The 21,292-nt window shown below is 40.7% G+C and overlaps 1 protein-coding gene across 2 annotated transcripts; it reads right to left on the reverse strand.

The window, feature by feature from the left end:
- Window positions 1–1,745: 1,745 nt before the first annotated feature.
- MCM4 (minichromosome maintenance complex component 4) lies at window positions 1,746–21,113 on the reverse strand. Of its 2 annotated transcripts, none has more exons than XM_044245623.1 (17): window positions 21,068–21,113; window positions 20,824–20,907; window positions 20,279–20,443; window positions 19,757–19,920; window positions 19,563–19,664; window positions 19,229–19,324; window positions 19,052–19,147; window positions 17,691–17,829; window positions 14,530–14,750; window positions 11,295–11,415; window positions 8,466–8,725; window positions 7,644–8,009; window positions 7,060–7,187; window positions 5,553–5,760; window positions 4,066–4,294; window positions 3,353–3,486; window positions 1,746–2,430 (listed from the first exon to the last, which is right to left on the reverse strand). In XM_044245623.1, the coding sequence occupies exons 2-17, from the start codon at window positions 20,891–20,893 to the stop codon at window positions 2,338–2,340; spliced, it is 2,592 nt and encodes an 863-aa protein (XP_044101558.1). In that variant the 5' UTR covers window positions 20,894–20,907; window positions 21,068–21,113; the 3' UTR covers window positions 1,746–2,337. The 2 variants fall into 2 exon arrangements, with proteins under 2 accessions (XP_044101558.1, XP_044101559.1); XM_044245624.1 differs by having other exon boundaries at window positions 21,021–21,113.
- Window positions 21,114–21,292: the final 179 nt, after the last annotated feature.

Genomic DNA, 21,292 nt, shown 5'->3' on the forward strand with positions numbered 1-21,292 from the left:
AAGCAATGAACAGTTAAAAACCCAAGTTATAGCCAGAACATGGCATAAAGTTAAATTTTTAGTCAGAAGAATTCTTTTATTTTTAAAGTTTTTTTTTGTTTGTTTAAGATTTTATTTATTTGACAGACAGAGATCACAAGTAGGCAGAGGCAGGCAGAGAGGGGGAAGCAGGCTCCCTCCTGAGCAGAGAGCCTGATGTAGGGCTCGATCCCAGGACCCTGAGATCATGACCTGAGCCAAAGGCAGAGGCTTTAACCCACTGAGCCACCCAGGCGTCCCTGGAAGACTTATTTATTTATTTATTTTTAAAAAAGATTTTATTTATTTATTTGACAGACAGAGATCAGAAGTAGGCAGAGAGGCAGAGAGAGAGAGGAGGAAGCAGTCACCCTGAGGAGCAGAGAGCCAGATGCTGGGCTCGAACCCAGGACCCTGGGATCATGACCTGAGCCGAAGGCAGAGGCTTTTTTTTTTTTTTTTTTTAAATATTTTATTTATTTATTTGACAGACGCAGATCACAAGTAGGCAGAGAGCGGGCAGAGAGAGAGAAGGAAGCAGGCTCCCTGCTGAGCAGAGAGCCCGATGCGGGACTCAATCCCAGGACCCTGAGATCATGACCTGAGCTGAAGGCAGCGGCTTTAACCCACTGAGCCACCCAGGCACCCCTGGAAGACTTCTTTTAATTCCAGTTTCATCTCTTACTTTGGGTCTTCAGGCAAAAGATGAGACTTCTTGCTTCCTTCATCTATAAAAGGGAAAGACTGAACCTACAGAGTGGCTGACAATTACATATAAAATGGTGTCCAACACAGTGAGTTCACTGAAGAAAGTTCACTAGTAAAGTCACTTGATAAGCAGTTGGCCTGGATCCTTTGGTGAAATCCCAACCAATTACTGCCTCCTTCAAAATACAAGGCATTTTGCAAACCTGCCAAGAACAGCATAGTTAAGAATGATGACTGACAAAAAAAAAAAAAAAAAGGGGTCTGATGAAAATTTGGCTCTAAGGGCACCTGGATGGCTGTGAGTTAAGTGATCTTGGGGTCATTGGATTGAGCCCTGTAATAGGTTGTGTGTTGAGTGTGGAGTCTGCTTGAGATTCTCTGCCTCTCCCTCTACCCTTCCCCCTTGATCACGTATGCTCTAAAATAAGATCTTAAAAAAAAAAAAAGGCCTCTAAATATAATTCCAATGTTAACATTTTAATGCTATTTAACCTTAGTTCTATCATTTCCTATGGATACTGGATTATTGAATGTTGATCCTAAATTATTAAAAAAAAAGGGCTAACTTATACAATTACCTTCAGTGTTTCAGGGATTATTTATTATAATCCTAGTTCTGTATAAAATTCTAGCCTATGGTGGTTTTATAAGAATAAAGCCTGCTATGGGGCACCTGGGTGGCTCAGTTGGTTAAATGTCCACCTTTGGCTCAGGTCATAATCACATGGTCCTGGGACTGCATCAGTCCTGCATTGGGCTCCTTGCTCAGCAGGAAGTTTACTTCTCCCTCTGCCTGCCACTCCCCCTGCTTTGCTTTCTCTGATAAATAAATAACATCTTAAACAGAACAAAACAGAACAAAAAAGGATAATGCCTGCTAAGATAAAAGTAAATTGGAACCTATATTATAGTGAATTTCTTTTGTGCATTCTAAAGTACTTATTACCATCATGAATTTCCATGAGTATAACATTTATTAAAGTTTTTTTCTTAATGAAAAATAAAACCAGATAACCAAGTATTACTTAATCAATCATTTATTTAGGAAAAAGTTTACATATTAGGATAAAGTAGAAGTTAACCTAAACCTTAATCATTTATAACCACCCATTTTTTTAATCTTATGGGAGCCATGAGAACAAGCCTCTAGAAGGAATTACACTTGAGAGTTTTAAGAGGGAGAAAGCTCTGGTCCTTCATTACCTCATACTGAATGATATGCCCTGGCTAAGTTTTATCTCATATTACAAAAACTTCAAGCATATGGATGATTGCCTTTAGAAAGTTCATGACCCATGACTCAGACTGCCATCTCCAAAAAAGACTGACATCCTAACATATACATACATACATATATATGGAAATACACATTAAAAGCCCTGGTGCTAAAATAATGGCATTTAAAAAAAATAACCTCAACTGTAAATTGGCACAGTATTTTCACTAAGGATGTTAAACAAGCGAAAACACCCACTTCACTGAACCCAGGTTAGAAGATTTTTATGGAGCCAAATAATGACTTTAAGAATCTATTTCCACGGACAGCAACAGTGGCAGCTCATTGGCCTCTATGCCGCACACATAGGCACACAAGTACAACACCCTAGAGCTTCAGAGCAAGCGGACAGTTTTGCCAGTTACTGTTAAGAAGTCATCATCAGCCAAGGCACGCAGGGCTTCTTCAAACATATCTTTGGTAATAGCCTTTGGGAAAGAGATGAAAACAATTATTTTACACATTAAGTACTCCCTTACCTGTTAGATACGCTGATTTCAATGTAAAGAGCCACCAGTCTCTTTCCTTTTTGGTAGCTGTATACACGCCTTAGGTTCTAACCAGGAGGGTAACCATTTCATGCAGAGGGCCTGAAGACAAATAGACAGGCTTGCTATCTACCCTTACAGTCTGCAGAAATATTCAACTCTGCCCCTGTAGTGCTAATCCAGCTGTAGAAAATATGCAAATGAAAGCAGGCAAATGGCTGACTTGGACCCTGGAGTTCTTTTCACTGGGTAACCCAACTTTATTTACAAAAGGGAACCTGATCATTTCATCATTACCTTATGATGCATGGCTAATATGCAGGGTTAAAACTATTTATCATGGGAAAAAACTGCAAACATCCTAAATGTTCAGCAATCAGTTTAGTAAATGATGGGATAGGCACTCAAAGGGATCTTACCCAATCATTATAAATAGTTATTCAGCCTATTCACAACACAGATGATGTTGATAGCATATTTTAAATTAAAAAACAAAGAAAAAGCAAGTTATAAAACAGTGTAACTCTATGTTCATATTTCAAAAAGACCACATGTGTACATATACACAAAAACTATTAATAGAACAAAATTTTGTGGTTCTTTCTTGATGATGAATTTGTGGGGGACTTTACCTTTTTTTAATCCAGACCTATATTTAATACTTAAATGAAAGAAAAAGATTTTAAAAAACCTTAAAAATGGCGATTCACAGACCTGTACCCCTGGGGATAAAAATACATTGTATGTTTATAAAAAAATTAAAAACAAAACAAAACAAAACAAAACAACACAAAAACCTTCATAGAAGTACAAGGTAAAAAAGAAAATCTCTATTAAGCAACAAACTCTTATAAACACTCACTATGTCAGACTGTCCCCGGATATCTTCAAAGAGTTGCTGATATTTTAGAGCTGGTGTTTTGCCCTTAGATAAAATAAGTTTTTTCAATGCTTCAGCTAACTCTTCTTTCCGTTTACGAGAGGTGGCACTCATTCCTGATTTAAATGGAAAAAAAAAAAAAGAAAGAAATTAATGAAAATATTTCTGCTACAAGGAAGTGAAGTATTTCAAATTTGCATTAATATTTCTTTAGTAGTGTTGCCACGAAAAAGATTAGGGGACAGTGGCTAAATGCTAAAATATATTCAAAATTTTGAGTTCTGAATTCTCTGTTTCCAATTTACTATAAGCCAGTAACTGCTAGTTTCCACTGAAACACAGTCCATGTAATCTATATAGCAAGCAGTCAGTGCTCATTAAGAAATGAATTATTTAAAGTGGACTAACAGAGGTACCTAGACAGCAGAAAAGCTCTGTGAAATTAGATACAACACTGTGTATATGCATGCATGTATCTAAGCATATTTTTCTCAGCTTTCACAGGATTCTCAAAGAGACCCTGATCTGAAAAAGGTTAAAAAGTCCGTCATTTCAAATAACTTAATTGTTAGCTCAACTATGAAATACAAATTACTTACATGTTGTGTATGTGTGTATATGTGCGTGTGTGTGCGTGTGTGTGTGTGTGTGTGTGTATAAATTCTCACGTGCTCTTATGTTCAATGCAAACAGACCTGTAGTTAGAATAGATATGTCCACAATGCCAGTCCGGGGGTCAGTGGCAGACTGTTTTAGAGCTTCCCGATGGAGGCGTTTTGCTTCTTCAACATCAACTCCTTCAACTTTGCTTGAGAATCGTACTTTAGCATGGGCTTCTGCTAATCGAATTAATGATTCCAGCTGTCGAGGGTACGCAGAAACCATTCCACGGCTGCTACCAATCTTCCTCATGTCTACATAAGCCTAGTGTAGGCAGGAAAAAAAAAAAAAAACTAAACCCAAAACTCCTTGTAACAATACTTTAGTTTTGTGGCTGAACTTTGAACAGTTAGGATTCTATTAAATAAACTAACAGCGGCCAGGTGCAGTACTGAGGGGAATCAGAAGTCAGATCTAGCCCTGGGCCTTAAAGCTCATCAAGAAGGTGGTATCTGATGTGGCTATGAAGAGTGAAGAAACGGGGTGGGCTATGAGGTGTGTGAGGCTGGCATTCAGGGGACATGGTGTGTTGGGGTAAAGGGCAGGTCACAATTACAGCAGAGGACCCATCAGGGTGCCCGTCTGAAAAAGGTGCTCAGGCACCAACTCTGGTTTACACCTATGCTGAGGGTTTATTTAATGACTGAGGCATGCAAAGATTACTGGAATAATGTTACAAATCTGAGTTGTAGTAAACTCACATATATAACATCACTTTTAATTTAGTTTTATTTTGTTCCAAGATTCATTGTTTATGCACCACACCCAATGCGCTCTATGCAATATATGCCTTCTTTAATACCCACACCAGGCTCACCCAACCCCCTCCCCCCATCCCTCCAAAACCTTCAGTTTGTTACTCAGAGTCCACAGTCTCTCATGGTTTGTCTCCTCCTCTGACATCCCCCGACTCATTTCTCCCCTCCAACTCCCAATGTCCTCTGTGAACATCATTTTTTGTTGAGCAACCCTCAAGTATATGATACAAATGGAAAATTATACATCACCTATAACTTTCTTTGAGTATTTTCAGGGGCTTAGTTAGGATGTAAAGCCCACTAAGCACCAGGAACCTTTTTAATATAGTGTTTGAATAACTGAATGTGTCATTATGCACTGCTGTCCATGGGAAAGGCTACAGAAAAGTGAACATCAGGTACTCAAAATTCCTTTTACTTTTTAGAAACAAGCAAATGGAAGCTCAGAGAAATTACATGACTTCTTCAGAGTTACAAAGTTACTAAGTAGCATAACTTCTACTTTGACTCATGTATTGAGCTTAAATTTATTGTGTTTACAAACATTTAATTATAAAAAGCTCGTACGACATATATAAAAGAAATCTTTTCCCTTTTCTACCTTTAGAAAAGTCAATTTTGCAACATAGGAGAAAAAAGTAGTATACAAAATAATACGTTATTAACAAAACTACTTTTTAATGGAGATAGCTAGTGACATTAACGTTATTGGCTACAGGCTCAATAAAAACATTTCTCAGGATTTAAACATGGACGTGTGTTACCTCAATGAGAGCCTGGCTGGCTTCTTGGCTCAGACGAGGCATGACCATGCTGTGGGCATAAGCAATGTAGTCCTTTAGCACTGCCATGTCCATGAACTCCTCTTCCACTTGCTCCTCACTCTGGTAGTACAAAGCGACAAGGTGGTGGGCCAGACGCCTATCATAGGCTTCGTCCTGAGGATCCAGCATGAGGAATATCAAATCAAACCTGAAAAAATATTGTAAAAATATTGTTTTCCTGCTTGGGACACCAATATACCCACATATGTAACTTAAAAATTGCTCCTGTGGCTCCTGGGTGGCTCAGTTGGTTAAGCCTCTGACTCTTGGTTTTGGCGCAGGTCATGATCTCATGGGTCCCGAGATTGAGCACTGCATCAGGTCTGTGCTCAGTGGGAAGCCAGCTGGAGATTCTCCCTCTCTCTCTCTGCTATCCCCGTGGCCCCCTCCCCCGTACACTCTCTCTAAAAATAAATAAATCTTAAAAAAAAAATTTGCTTCTGAGCCACCTAGGCATGATCAGTGAATGTATGTGTAGTCAGAGCTGCCGAGGGAGAATTAAGAGTCTGCTCTCCAGGGGTGCCTGGTTGGCTCAGTCATTAGGCATCTGCCTTTGGCTTAGGTCATGATCCTCGGGTCCTGGGATCGAGCCCCCCATCAGTCTCCCTGTTCTGCGGGAAGCCTGCTTTTCCTTTTCCCGCTCCCCTTGCTCGTGTTCCCTCTTTGCGGTCTCTCTTAAAAAAAAAATGATTAATTTTGAAGATTGTAAGATTTAAAGGAAAAAGCATTCAACTGTTTTGGGGAAAAAAAACAAAAAACAGAACAGAACTCTGGAAAAAAGTTGAATAATTAAAATCTAAAATCTGGGTGGCTCAGTGGGTTAAAGCCTCTGCCTTCAGCTCAGGTCAGATCCCAGGGTCCTGGGATCGAGCGCCGCATTGGGCTCTCTGCTCAGCAGGGAGCCTGCTTCCCTTCCTCTCTCTCTGCCCGCCTCTCTGCCTACTTATGATCTCTGCCTGTTAAATAAATAAATAAAATCTTAAAAAAATACATAAAATCTAAAATCCATTTATGAAATACTATACCAACCCATTAATGAAATCAGTATTTGTAGCAGAGGCATTGAGAAAAACTGGATAATAATTCTACTTTAACAAATTTAATTTTTCAGAACCGTATCTGTCATGTGAAGCTTTTCTCTGTACTTGATGATATTCTTTAGCGACTTTAAGGCAGAGATGAGCAGCAAGTGATGGGCTTCTGAAAAGGATGTCAAGGTGAAATGTCCTAACAACTTCAAAGAATGAATAAATGTTAAGGTGCTACCTGATGGCTGAGTAGAGAAACACAGTCCTTGCCATGAAAACCCAACCACCCCTATTAGAAAATTCTGCATTAGAGTGAAGAGCTTATGATGCTAGCAGTGGTTGAATTTTATTATTTCCCTTTATCTCACCCTGAAAATTTACAAATGAGCAAAGTAAGCATCTTCTTTATGTTCTCATACCTTGATAATAAAGTGTGAGGTAGCTGGATATTTTCAATGGTCGTTTTTTTAGGATTCCATTGAGACTCAATAGGATTTGCTGCTGCCAGGATAGAGGTGCGAGCATTGAGCTGACAAATAATCCCAGCCTACCAGAGAAAACAGTGCAGTTAGAAACTTCACCCTGATGCTGGCAGGAACCACGTGAGCTATCTTCACCTGGAGTGCACTTTGCTGTATATCCACCGTAACCAAGAGTCACACACATCACCTTGTGTGTGTGATGATACCAACAGATTTATCTGGGACAATGCCATCCTCAGATTCACGCCAACAATCATATTCTAGACAAATGTATGCTGTAACTACATTTTTCTCAGAAACTAAACCCCTGCATAACATTTAGGACAAACTCACGTTCTAGGAATACCACATATTAGTGGGTTACTATAGCAAAAAAGATGAAAGAGGAAATACTCAAAGATATTTAGCTGAAACCTAATAGGAAAAGTAGTCATGAGTTTCCCAAAGTTAGAACCAAGGTGAATATGGGTGCTAGATTTCTAAGTGTACCCATGTTGACACATGGAGAACAGGCCTCTCACCTTTGCAATTGAAAGAGTCTGCTGTTCCATGACTTCATGTAGTACTGATCTTGTACTTTCATTCATCTTGTCAAATTCATCAATACAGCAGATACCATTGTCACTCAGAACAAGGGCACCAGTCTGCAAGACAAGCTGCCTTGTCTCAGGGTCTTTCATCACGTATGCAGTGAGGCCTACTGCACTGGAGCCTTTCCCAGATGTGTACTGGCCCCTGGGGACTAGATTGTACACATACTGCAGCAGCTGGGACTTGCTGGTCCCAGGATCACCACACAACAGGATGTTGATCTCAGCACGAAATTTGCCTCTTCCTGTGTGACTAAAATCCTTTCTTGTTCCACCAAAGAGCTGAAGCAAGATTCCCTAAACAAAAATGTTTAAACATTCACTTACTACAGAGTAACTGAGATCTAGTTTAAATGTTAGAGGTATATTCTTATCCTGTGAATAAAAAATTATAATTAAATTAAGGCAATGTATGAAGAGGAAAGTGCTTTAAATGAACTAACCAATTTATATAGACTCACATACCAGTGTGCCAGAATGGTGGCTATGTAAATCTCTATTCTGATTCCATCTAGCTTTTGTTATTCTTTAGAAACATTTAATTTCAATGTAGATATGAGGAAATGGACAATGACCAATTCTTTTCAACCAATAACCAAGTCAGATGGTAAGCACCTTGCTCTGTGGAAAACCCAACAGTTCTTATCCTTTAGGGATGGGGGTGGGGGTGGTAGTGATAGAAGGGGCACATATTCGTGCCTTTTGATCTCAAAGAACTATAAATCCTGATCAAAGTTAAAAATCCACTGTTACCTTCTTTATATCTTCATGTTCATAAATACTTGGAGCCAAGGCTGAAGCAAGTCTCTCATAAATGTCTGGCTTTCTAGAAAGTTCCTTGAGCAATTCCACCCGTTTCTCTGAAAAAAGTTTCTGCTCTGCTTCTTCATCAAAGCCATGCAGGCGTTTTGCATCAGTTTTCCGATAGTGAATGACATCAATGTGGGTTTTGTAGACAGACTTCACATTACTTACTCTTGAATTGACTCGGATAGGAACAGCTCGATAGATACCTGATGGCACAACCAAGAGATATGCTTTTACCTTCCCCTAAATGGCACATAAACTAGCAGACAGCAGGCAGCACCTAAGAGACCTGAGGGCTGGCAGTGGAGGTGAGTTTTGAGCATACTGCCTTCATGGCCTTCCTAGAGTCAAGGACTCGCCTATACTGCAAAGCTCCCTGGTGAAGATGGCAAGGCAAGTTGGGAAAAACACGGGTTTTTTTAAAAAGCAGACCTAAAAACGTGTTCATCTGTAACCATCCATTAGCTCTATGATCTTGGGCACCTGAGTACAACCATATTGCATATAATCATTCTGAGATTTAAATGAAATTACTTTGCTTTCAGCATAATGCTGGCTTACAGCTGTGTTCAATAAACAGTATTTTGAAACAGTTTTTTCATTTCTTTTCAGCTGAATGTACAGAATCTGCTTAGTAATTATTTGACTAGAACAAAGTACTAAAATCCTGTACCAAAAATCTGGAAAGGAAATACTAAAAAGCTCTTTTAAAAATTACTCAAATAAGTAAATAAAATCTTTAAAAAGATTACTCAAAAATTATTTCACAGACTAGACTGTCTATAGAGCCAGAGGTAAAGATACAGTAGAAGAAAAATTACTACATGTTATTAATAACAAGAAGTGTTTCTAGGTGAATGGGCATGCCCTAGCACACTTCCTAAAGAATATAATTTAAGAACATTAGAAGAAATAAATGAATAATCAGCCCTCAACCATACCAACTCATTTGTTTTTCAAGAAGAAGTTTCCCAAACTGACATCTGTGATGTTTATCTTTTTTTGACTTTGAATCCAGAAGGCTTGGACTCTGGGACAATCCAATTTCTTGCTGCTTTCTGAGGAGCAACTATCTGCTCTCTCTATCACAGGCTTCTTAGCAACACATCATAGATCACCAATCCTTTTATTTAATAGGTCAATGTAATTCTTTTTTAAAACATTAACCAGTTCATATGTAGCATTCTAAGAGTACACAACCTCCTTTATGGTAAGCTGAATTAGGGACAGATAACTGTTTAAAGTGTCTACTTATTTTTACTGGTGCTTGCAATGATTCTTCATCACAGAACAACTTCAATACTTATTTTACATCTATATGGTGCTTTCCACAGCTCCCCTCCCCAAACACGTTCATCTGTATAATCACATTAATTCTACTTGGCAGTTGAGGATATTAAAATAGATTAAATACTTTATCAAAGGTTTCAGACCAGTATAGGGTGGCAGAACAAGGACTGCACAACTTTCACTAATGACACATTCTTTCATATTGTTAATGAACTACAAGTGCTTTTATAACTTAAGGTTGTTAAGGCAACCGTTGGGTTACACCTACTGTGGAGACACAGGATGAGAAGTCTTAACTCACAGAACACAACTAATGGGTTACATTAAGAGCCGCAGCCACTCCCTGGATTCAGTCCCCACCTTGACCTCAGTGAACTGTGCTTGCTATTCACAGCACCTTTGAGAAACCAGGTGCTTATCCTACTCTGAAGCATCAAGAGAAAGACTGGCATATTCACGGGGTAGAGTAGAATAAGCACTTTCTTGGCCAGGAGAGAAGAAACCTTGTGTCACAAATTACCACATAACCTCAGCTACAGTGATCTGAAAGTCTCTGAATCTCTACTTCCTATAAAAATACCACAATGTGAGGCATCTGGATGGCTCAGTCAGTTAAGTGTCTGCCTTCGGAACAGGTCACCATCCCAGCATCCTGGGATCAAGCTCAACATCCGGCTCCTTGCCCAGTGGGAAGCCTGTTCTCCCTTTCCCACTCCCTCTGCCTGTGTTCCCTCTCTGGCTGTATCTCTGTCAAACAGATAAATAAAATCTTAAAAAAAACCAAACAAACCACAATGTAACTCTGCAAGGTACTCTGACCCATTTCCTCTCTATAATAAGTAAATGTTATTCTTAGCTGTACATTTGGGAAGTGGCAAATTATTTAAAATTCCAGGTTGGTGAGTGCTGCTTCCTGAAGCTGCTGGTATAACTCCAATCTTACCAATACTAGCCTTGTCTGAGCTGTTTTCTCTAGATACCAGTGCTATCAGGTCAAAATACACTTACAGCTCTGGAACACTGAGACAGCAAAGAGCAAGCAACAGCAAAGACAACACATTGAAAGGTTCCACCCTGCTAAGTAAAAAGTGAATAAAGCATTATAGGCAGGACCAGGCTTCATGCCAATGAATTCATGACCAAGCCAAAGGACTGACTAAAAAGCATAAAAAAACCCCAAACAGGGACGCCTGGGTGGCTCAGTTGGTTAAGCAGCTGCCTTCGGCTCGGGTCATGATCCCAGAGTTCTGGGATCGAGTCCCACATCGGGCTCCTTGCTCGGCAGGGAGCCTGCTTCTCCCTCTGCCTCTGCCTGCCTCTCTGTCTGCCTGTGCTCACTCTCTCTCTCTCTCTCTCCCCCTCCCTCTGTCTCTGACAAATAAATAAATAAAATCTTTAAAAAAAAAAACAACAAAAAACAAACCCCAAACAAATAAAGAAAACCCCAAGGCATACTTATCTCATTAATATAATCTACATTCTAACCTGTAACATTGACTCTGTCTCCAGGCTGAACCTTGTCAACAAGATCATTGTGAGCAAAAAGGATGACAGTGTGAGGCGTCTGCCCTGCAGGCATATCTTCAGGAGACTCTTGGAGTTTGATCTGAAAGAACAGAGGAAACAGATAACTCAGGAAATGACAAGCACAATTTAGACAAAACTGCCCATCTTTGTACCACTTACAGATAACTATTTTTGATGTTACCACATTTCTATTTTATATAAAGATTTCACTTATTTATTTTAGAGAGAGCGCACGTGTGCATGTGTGTACACCCGAATGGGGGAGGTCTAAAGGAGAGGGAGAGAAAGCACACTCCCAGCTGAGCACATAGGAGCACCTGACACCCTGAGCCAAAATCAAGAGTCCCACACTCAAGCCACTGAGCCCTACCACATTTATTTTTAAAACACCATTCTTGGGGCATCTGGATGGTTCAACTGGTTTTAGTATCTGCCTTCGGCTCAGGTCATGATCCCAGGGCCCTGGGAAGAGCTCCGCATCAGGATCCCTGCTCGGTGGGGAGCCTGCTTCTCTCTCTGTCTCCCCTCAGTTGTGTTCATGTTCTCTCTGAAATAAATAAAATCTTAAAAAAATACCATTCTTTGTTTTTATCTCCAGATAGCCAACATTTTTTTTTTTAAACCTTTAATGTGACATAAACATACATTTGTAAGGATTATTGTTTACATACAAATTCCCCTATTTGGGAGACAGCCGTAATTTGTGAGACTGTTTTTCACCATTTCAAGGATGTAGTGAACATTTCTTTGCATACACGTTTGTCTAAATTTCTAATTATGTTTTTAGCAATTATTTCTCATAGATTTCCAAGGTAGAGAAGTACACACTTTTCAGATTCCTGGTTAAGTACTTTGGTGCATCTCTCCTATTCACTATGTGCATCTCATAAACACTTGGCCTGGTTACTCACACAGCAGTATTGGCTGAGCACTTGGCCTGGTTCTAGGTGCTGGGGACTCCACAGTGAATGAAGTCTTCCCTCGGAGTGGAGTGAGGACAAACAATGCACAAACATACAAGTGAGCATATAACATTTGGCAGTGACACATGTAATAGACAGAAGGAAAAAAGAGTAAGGAGCATGGGCAGTGGGGGTGGAGGAGATGCTTTTCACAAGGCAAGGTTAGGGAAGGCTTTTCGCAGATCAAGCAACCTCTAGGCAAAGGTTTAAGGATATTAGGGAGAAAGTTGTGTGTTCTGTAGGGTAAGAACAACAAGTGCCAATGGTCCTGAGGCAAACCTGTGCTTGGTTGAGGAGCTTGGTTGTTTCATAAGGAAATGGTTGAGACACTGTCAGTGAGGTCTGTGGGTATGAAGGTGTGTTGTGGTGTTATCGGGTCATGGAGTTTGGAAACTACTCTAGGATAGTTTTATTTCAAGTCAGCTTGGGAGTCTCTGAAGCATCCTAAGAAAGAATATTACACTAAAAATGACTTGGGAGCACGCTTCCATATTTGTATCATAGGTCTCAGCACCATGCTGGCATGAGTTGAGGTACATTTGCTCCAATTATTGGTAGCAATATTAGATGAAAATTTGTATCTATAATTAATTTTCAATTCTTTGGTTAGTAAAAACATTCAACACTTTTTCACATTTGCTAGTATTTTTCTTATTGACTCCCCATAAAGGAAATTAGCTTTGTAGTATTTTGACCATATTCTATTTAAATTGTAGAAAGTTGTTTTAACATTACAGCAAAATTCAAAAAACTTAACAGTTCTTGTCCCTGTGCCTACTTTAACACCATTACAATCACAGCAAATAAACAATTTTTACTTTTCCCACTTATTCCTATGTTGTTTTGATAACTTCATCTTAATATTTTCATTATTAAAGGGGTGATTGGGTGGCTCAGTCAGTTAAGCATCTGACTCTTGGTTTTGGCTTTTGTCATGATCCCACAGTTTTAAGACTGAGCCCTGTGTGGGGCTCTGCACTCAGTGTGGAGTTGCTTCATTCTTTTTCCCTCTCCCTCCCCCTGTTCTCCATCCTATGGGCACATGCTCTCTCTCTCTCTAGAATAAAATCTTAAAAAAAAAAAATTCATTAAAGACACAAAAACCAAATTTGCTTTACAATAAAATTTGAGAAAGACTTCAGAAAAATTGTCAACTCATTCTGTACCAATGGAACAGCTGCAAAATGACAAAATTTAACTAATGTTTACCAATATAATTTTCAAAATATTTTATTTTTAAGTATTCTCCACACCTAACGTGGGGTTCAAACTTACAACTCTGAAATCAAGAGTCGCCTGCTATACCAACGGAGCCAGCCAGGTACCCCAATTTTTACTGATCTTAGATGTTTCATATACTTTTATCTGACATACTGAATTTTTAAAAATAAGCTTAAGTATTTCCTATAGAAACGTCTCAAATTAAATTTTTTAAAAAGATTTCAGGGCACCTGGGTGTCTCAGTTGGTTAAGCATCTGCCTTCGGCTCAGGTCATGAGCCCAGGGTCCTGGGATGGAATCACATGAGGCTTCTCTTTCTCCCTCTGCCCCTCCCCTCTGCTCATGTGTACTCTGGCTCTCTCTCTCTCAAATGAATAAAACCTTAAAAAAAAAGGGAACGATTTATTTTGGGGTAGGGGGAAAGCAGAAGGGAGGTGAGGGATAGAGGTAGTGGGAGAAAAAAAAGCCTAAAGACTCCACTGAACACAGAGCTGGATGTGGGGCTTGATCCCTCAACCTCGCTGAAAGCAGATGCTTAACAAACTGTGCCACCCAGATACCCTCACATTAAGTTTAAGTCAAAAAGTGGAATAGTGAGGAAAGAAATAGTCAAAGAATGTGTTTTCTTATTTAAACTTAAAGAAAAAAAAAAGGTACTTATTTATTTGACAGACATAGATCACAAGTAAGCAGAGAGACAGGCAGAGAGACATGCAGAGAGAGGGGGGAAGCAGGCTCCCTATTGAGCAGAGAACCTGATATGGGGCTCGATTCCAGGACCCTGAGATCATGACCTGAGCCGAAGGCAGAGGCTTTAACCCACTGAGCCACCAAGGCACCCCAGAATGTTTTTCTTATTAGAAAGTATTTTAGGCCATGAGAACGTGGTATATAATCATGACTTGGTGCTCACTAGCAATAAAAAAGGAAGAGTCCCATCCCAAACCTGAAGCCCTAAGCACCAATATGCCAATGGGGATGCCTTCCAAGGCACCCAAGAAGGCACATACCATCTGTTTGTCAGAGAACACAGAGCGGTTGTGGATCAGTGCCATGCTGTGAGTGGTGTGGCAGCGCTCACAAACAGAGGGCTCAGCAATGCGGCCACGGTCAATCTCTACCCGGGCTGTGTGGGCACACACTTGGCACTGGAAGAAGGCCTCTTGCATCTCTGGAATCAGCTGGGATGTCCTGATTACCATGCCACTGATGGCAATGAGCTGGTCGATGTCTGTAAGGAGTTGGGGAGAGAGGTCAGCTTATCCATTAGCCACTGCCTGCAGCCCAGAAAGAGGTGGTATCTTCCCTGAGCTATATTCCTGCCAGGGCAGGTTCTAGGTGTGCCGTTGAGCCCAGGAGAATCTTACTGGGGATGGCTGTGGTCACAGGGAGGTGCTATGGTCAGGGCATGAATGTTTCATTGGGTATCCTCAGGTCTGGCCTGGGATGCCCTTCCTGTGTTGTCTTCCTTCTTCTCAACTCTGATAGCCCTCTGGCCTTCTGCCCAAGGGCCAACTGTCCAATAGGCATCCACCATCTTTCTGCTTATCTACCTCCTGTTCCCCTCCACTTCTGGGTTTGCATTAGAAGCTTTACACTTCTGCCTCCTTTGCCCCATGGCCTTCTTCCTCACACACTGTATTATGCTGAAATCCTGATGCTCAGTGTATGTGAAATGCATTGGCTCCAGAGCCAGATGATCTGGACAGAGTACCTGTGTGACCCTGGGGACACCTTAGCCTCTCTGTGCCCTTCTACTCATGACAGTTATGGCATCTGCCTTACACTTGTTAAAGATTAAGAGCCTGCATACCTCAAGCCTTATAAGAACAGTACCTAGCAGAAATAAGCACTATATAACTTAGACAATCATTACTATTTATATAAGAAAGACTTGGTACAGAATATTTTTCACTTTTGCACCTGGTTCCTCTATAGTTTGGACCGTCCCTGACAAGAAAACTTTTACCCAATTCATTCCCACTGTTCATTCCAAACGAGTTACACTGTTATTCATAGTCAACAAAACATGGTCTGTAGTTAGCCACAACTGGCCTTGCAGATTGCCACAGCCTTTCAGTACTTATTGCTGCCTCACAAGCTCTTTCCCACTTGGTCTTGTCCTCCCTTCTACTTACTTAAAAATCTTCCTTCCCTCTCTCCCCACCAATCCTTATTCTACTTTGAAAAGTAACCTCTGGGGGTGCCTGGGTGGCTTATAGGGTTAAAGCCTCTGCCTTCTGCTCAGATCATGATCCCAGGGGCAAGCTCTCTGCTCAGAGTGGGGAGCCTGCTTCCTCCCTTCTCTCTCTGCCTGCCGTGGTCTGCCTACTTGTGATCTTTGTCAAATAAATAAATAAAATCTTAAAAAAATAAAAAATAAAAAGGAACATCTGTAGTAAGTTATAGAAATCAACATAAAAACTTTTGTTGGGGCACCTGGGTGGCTCAGTGGGTTAAAGCCTCTGCCTGCAGCTCAGGTCATGATCCCAGCGCCCTGGGATCGAGCCCCGCATCAGGCTCTCTGCTCAACAGGGAGTCTGCTTCCTCCTCTCTCTCTGCCTACTTGTGATCACTGTCAAATAAATAAATAAAATCTTAAAAAAAAAAAGTTAAAAACTTTTGAAATTAGTTGGGTATTTGGCAATCCTTCTTCATCTGAAATTATGATAATCTCCAGTCTTACCCTTCATGTACCAATGCTCTGCCCTTGAAAAATGAACTGCAGCACTCAGTTTCCTACATCCTTCAGTGTCTCCACTGAATACCCTATCACAAAGTAGGGTAAGGAACCAATTTCATAAGAACATATGTATCCTTTAATCAACAGTGAACTCCAACACTTGTTTCTTTGCTAGCTGTTTTATTTTCTTATACTGACATTTGTGTCCTTTGCGCATTCACCTATAGGACTGTTTATAAATTCTCAGTAGTTTTTATATCTTAATCTTCATACATGGCAAATACCATGTTTGTCCTATATTTTCACTCCTATGGCCACTGTCCAGCTTAGGACCCTGCTGCTCCATACTGGAGCTACTATTAAAGTCTCTGAACTGAACTTTAACACACCTTATACCTGGCACACTAGACTCACCATGAGATCCTCAAGAGAGGTAAAATCTTTCTCACTTTCTTCTGAAAAAGTATCAATTGCTCCCTACTGACTTTGGAATAAAAATCTGTATTAAATTGGAATTCAAAGCTCTTCAGGACCCAGACCTTCCAGTCCTAACACAAACATTACCTCTCTTACTTCTGGCATTAGCCAGCACTTATTATCTGCATATAGCTCTGCTTTGCTTCTGCCTACATCACTTTTGTGCAGTCCAGAGTGAATTCCCTCATGTCTGCTTTCCAAATCCTTATTGTAACTAAAATTTCTCTTTCACCATGAACTCGTCCCCCCTCCTTGGGCTAAGACATCCCTTGCACTGCTCTATTGGCCTATTTTTTTTTTTATTTACTTTTCAAGCTAGATTTTTTTTTTTTTTACAAGATTTATTTAATCATTTGAGAGCGGGGAGAGAATCCTCAAGTAGACTCCCTGCTGAGTGCGGACTGGAGATCATGACTTAAGCCACAATCAAGAGTTGGACGCTCAACCCATGGAGCCATCCAGGTACCCCACAAACCAGATTCCTATAAGCTCCAAAGCAGGGATCATATTTTGTATTTGTTTTCTGCAGTGATTTTGAAAATATGCCTACTTAGTAATTGAAAAACTATTACATTTGGGCAAGTTCACCTTAAGATAAAGAACTGTCAAGAGTTATAACATATATATATTTTTAAAGATTTTATTTATTTATTTGACGGAGATCACAAGTAGGCTGAGAAGCAGGCAGAGAGAGAGGAAGGGAAGCAGGCTCCCTGCTGAGCAGAGAGCCTGATGCATCCCAGGATCCTGAGATCACAACCTAAGCTGAAGGCAGAGGATTTAACCCCGAGCCACCCAGGCGCCCTGAGAGTTACAACATCTTTTACGTAATTTCAGTTAAGTTAAAAGAAGGCAGGGTTGGTTCAAAGGCATATAGGGTAAATCAATCTGCCATATATTTAGTCAATTTATAATCTATTACCACCACTATCACATATACAATTCTTTTAAAATTCCTTGATGAAATAAGATTTTATTTTTATGTATTTTCCTGCTATTAAAAAATATTACCTTCTGGATTCAGGTTTCTCATATTCTTCGTCTTTAATGCATTGAACGGTCTTACTTGAATCTGATGTTCCAAGATTGAATCAGGGTAACAGTCAAAGAAGATTTCATTGACAGCCATGTCAAAGGTTGGGATAACTTCCTATAAAAATGAATTTAAAGAAGCCAAGCTGTGTTTATATTGCCACCTTAGAATTAAATACCAGAAATAAGGGATTTCATATTAGTGAAGTATAAAAAGAAATACATCTGGCATAAATCTTAAGTATCACCTGTATATAATCACAAACATATTGTTTAAAGACTTTAGGTACATTGAGACTGAGCTCTCTCACCTCTGCATATTTTCATAATGGTTAGGTGTGATCATATATATGAATACTTCACAATGTACTGACATATCTTGGGCTTTTAATTAGTAATGAAAAGCTTTTGATCTCATACTTTTATGTTAGTGAACTTGACCAAGGTAACACAGCTAAAGATCAAGATATAAAACCAAGTCTGCTTGCCTCCAAAGCCTACAACTAGAATAAATATAGCTGATACTTCAATTATAAAATCTGACCTAAAGCTTAAAAGAAAAAGGTTATAGGGCGCCTGGGTGGCTTAGTTGGTTAAGCGCCCTGACTCTTCATTTTGGCTCAGGGCATAATCTTGGGGTTGTGAGATCGAGCTCTGTGTCAGGTTCTGCACTGGGTCTGGAGCCGGCTAAAGATTCTCTTTCTCCCTCTTCCTCTCCCACCCCCTCAAAAACAAACAAACAAACAAAAAACAGTTAAAAAAGAAATGGATTACAACAAGGTTAACGTAATCTGCTATGGATGGCTCAAAGTGTAATGTGTTTATTTATAAAATATTTTTGCTTAAGGGATGCCTGAGTGGCACCATTGAGTGTCTGACTCTACATTTCAGCTCAGGTCATGATCTCGGATCATGAGAACCAGCCCCAACTGGGGCTCTGCACTGAGCCTGGAGTCTGCTTAAGACTTTCTTAAGACTAAATAACTCTTAAGACTAAATAACTAAATAACTCTTAAAAAAATTTTTTTTCACTTAAGATAATTTACTTTATCCAACTGAAGTAGCTATCAATTTTAAGATTCATCATTACTTTAAATACTATTAAGAAAGAACCTGCCAATTAGACTATGACCTGTGACTGACAATACTACACATCCCAACTTTGGAAATGTGAAAGTGTGAGAAAATGTTCATCTTAAAGGAGAAGAGTATGATTTTCTTAAGCTTTTGTGCTCTGGAGGCATTTTCTTTCTGCTACCCAGGAAATTCTACTATTCAAAAACCCTCTAGGTGTTCTGGATGTTTACTATAATTCGGTAAGGTCAAAATCAAAATCTTACCTGTGGGTAGCAGATGAGCTGTCTGTATAGATTTTTGTCAAATGATTTTATGTGTTCACAGTTTACATTTAAAAATGGCTCCCCGATGACATTAATCTAGAAGAGAAAACAAACAAGTTATGTTCTGCTAATTGTCTTAAAATGCATTAATTTGATTTTATAAGACCATTTGATTACCTCCCCAAGTCGTTGCATGTACAGAGGTTCAGTAATATCGATGCCAATATTTTCTTCTTCTTTAGCCAGAGGGTCAATAAAACGTTGAAGGAATCTCTTGATGTTGAGAGAAAAAGAGTAAGTCTGATGCATTTAGGAATAACTACTCAAATGCAAAAAATTATGAGAATGTTCCTATTTGGAGACAGATATAAATGGTATTTTTTTCTTTTTAAAAAAATCAACAATTCTAAGCCACCTAAAAACCTACCCAAGTGTTATAGCTACTAAGATACTTTTATAAATCTTTTCTCCCAGCATTTTCAGAACCCTAAAGTATTAACATACAGCTTACCTGAAAATTTTCTTTGCATGTTGACACATTTACGTCTGTTCCCCAAATCACAAGTTTTTGTCCCAGAGACTGTTCACTTGCCACTATATCTTCTGTTGCTGCCTATACAGAAAAATATGATAAATGAGTTAATGGGGAATTACCCATTTTATGTTCCCCAAATGCTGCTATCAGAAGACCTACTGTATACTCACCACATCAGACTGCAAATCCACCTGCAGGCCCTTCCGTGCAGACCCCAGGTCAGGCCTCTGCCTCACAGGTGTGCCTCTAGCACCACTCCTTGGGGTTCCCTCCACCCGAGAGCTGGGAGTGCCATATGTCAGTGGTGAACTAACATCAAAGTCCAGGGGAATTGCTATAAAAACAAAATTTGAAAATCTACAATAAAATTCTGATAGCCTATCAAATCCTAAACTACAGCATGTTGACTTAAGTCATCTAAGAACAAGAGCAAATATTCCTTGAAACCTGTGGCAGTTAAGTTAACCTGCGGCAATTAAGTTAAGAGGGCTATTAAAGCTTCTAGTAAAAACCCACCAAATTTTTTCTTCTCTGTTCACTAAGTCTTAACATGTATCTATCTCCGTATTGGTGGTGAGCATACTAGCTCATGTAGGGTTACATCAACTACCCATTAACAAACCAGCAAATATGAGCAGCTAAAGCATCCCTATATCAACCACAGTAGAACTTAGATCCTGCCAAAATCATACCTGAGGAATGTATCTGAGCAGGGCTGGAAAATAACGTATCCTGAGCGGCAGGGCTCTGCAGGTCAGCTCCAGGTGAGGTCGGCATGGGCTGTAACTCTCCTGTAGAGGTAGAATCTTCGCCCCTACGTCTCTGATACGGTGACGACCTGGCATCTTCACTTCGAGCTTGTGACATACAAAACAGAAAAGACGGCCATCAGCTCTCCTGTTTGGTCTTCTGGGAATTCCATCAAGTCTCTTGGGAACAAATACAAACCAAACAAAACGGAGACAGATAGGCACGGACACTCTTAAAGATTAGAAAACAGGTTGGAAAAGGAGGAAACGAGGGCCTAGCACTTACTGCCCCTCTCTCTCTCTCTCTCTCACACACACACACACTAGAACAGGCAAAGCCGTCCGCACATCTTATTCCACCTGGGCCTTAAAGACTGCTCTCAGAGCCAGAAACCAGGCTCGGCCAGGTTTCTCTGTTGTGGCGGGAAAAAGCCAGAAGAGAGGATGGAGGATAATGAGGCGGGCTTGACTCACGGGAAGGGACTTACGCGTCTGCGCAGGTGTGACCCGCCCGCGCCGATTGCCGCGGCGGCTCGGGGTAGACGACGGGGACGACATGGTGCTGGTGGAACCTGCGCGAGAAAAGGGCAGGTTCCACCCGCCTCCGCCCCCAGCTTCCCCCATCCCACTGCACAGATACCCTCGCTGGGGTCCTCATCCCGCCACCCCGGCCAGCACCTCCTACCCGGGAAATCCGCTCCCTGCCGACGCCCGCAAGGAACCCGGACGCACCCGGTGGATAGCTCTCCTACACAGCAAGAGTGGAGCAAGGTTTCGCGCCAGCTGCCCGTCGTCAACGCCCTTGGCGGTGCCCCACCAATCACAGCAGCGCTCTGGCATGGCTCCGCCTCCGGGAGGCGCCACTGCGCGCCAACAGGGGGTACTGAACGGCCTCCTCCAGCGCCCCACGGAAAGCAGACTCTAGCCTTGCTCGGTGTCCCCCTCCGTTTAGGTGGT

This window comes from Neovison vison, chromosome 4, assembly GCF_020171115.1.
Source record: "Neovison vison isolate M4711 chromosome 4, ASM_NN_V1, whole genome shotgun sequence".
In the NCBI taxonomy this organism is placed as follows: Eukaryota; Metazoa; Chordata; class Mammalia; order Carnivora; family Mustelidae; genus Neogale; species Neogale vison.

Bases quoted from the DNA above. Each gene is read 5' to 3' on its own strand.
- MCM4 (XM_044245623.1), bottom strand. From the start codon at position 20,893: ATGTCGTCCCCGTCGTCTACCCCGAGCCGCCGCGGCAATCGGCGCGGG. The intron at 19,921-20,278 runs GTATGATTTTGG...TTGTTTTTATAG, and splicing joins TGCTCAGATACATTCCTCAG to CAATTCCCCTGGACTTTGAT. The intron at 11,416-14,529 runs GTATGTGCCTTC...CTGTTCTTTCAG, and splicing joins TGTTCTCTGACAAACAGATG to ATCAAACTCCAAGAGTCTCC.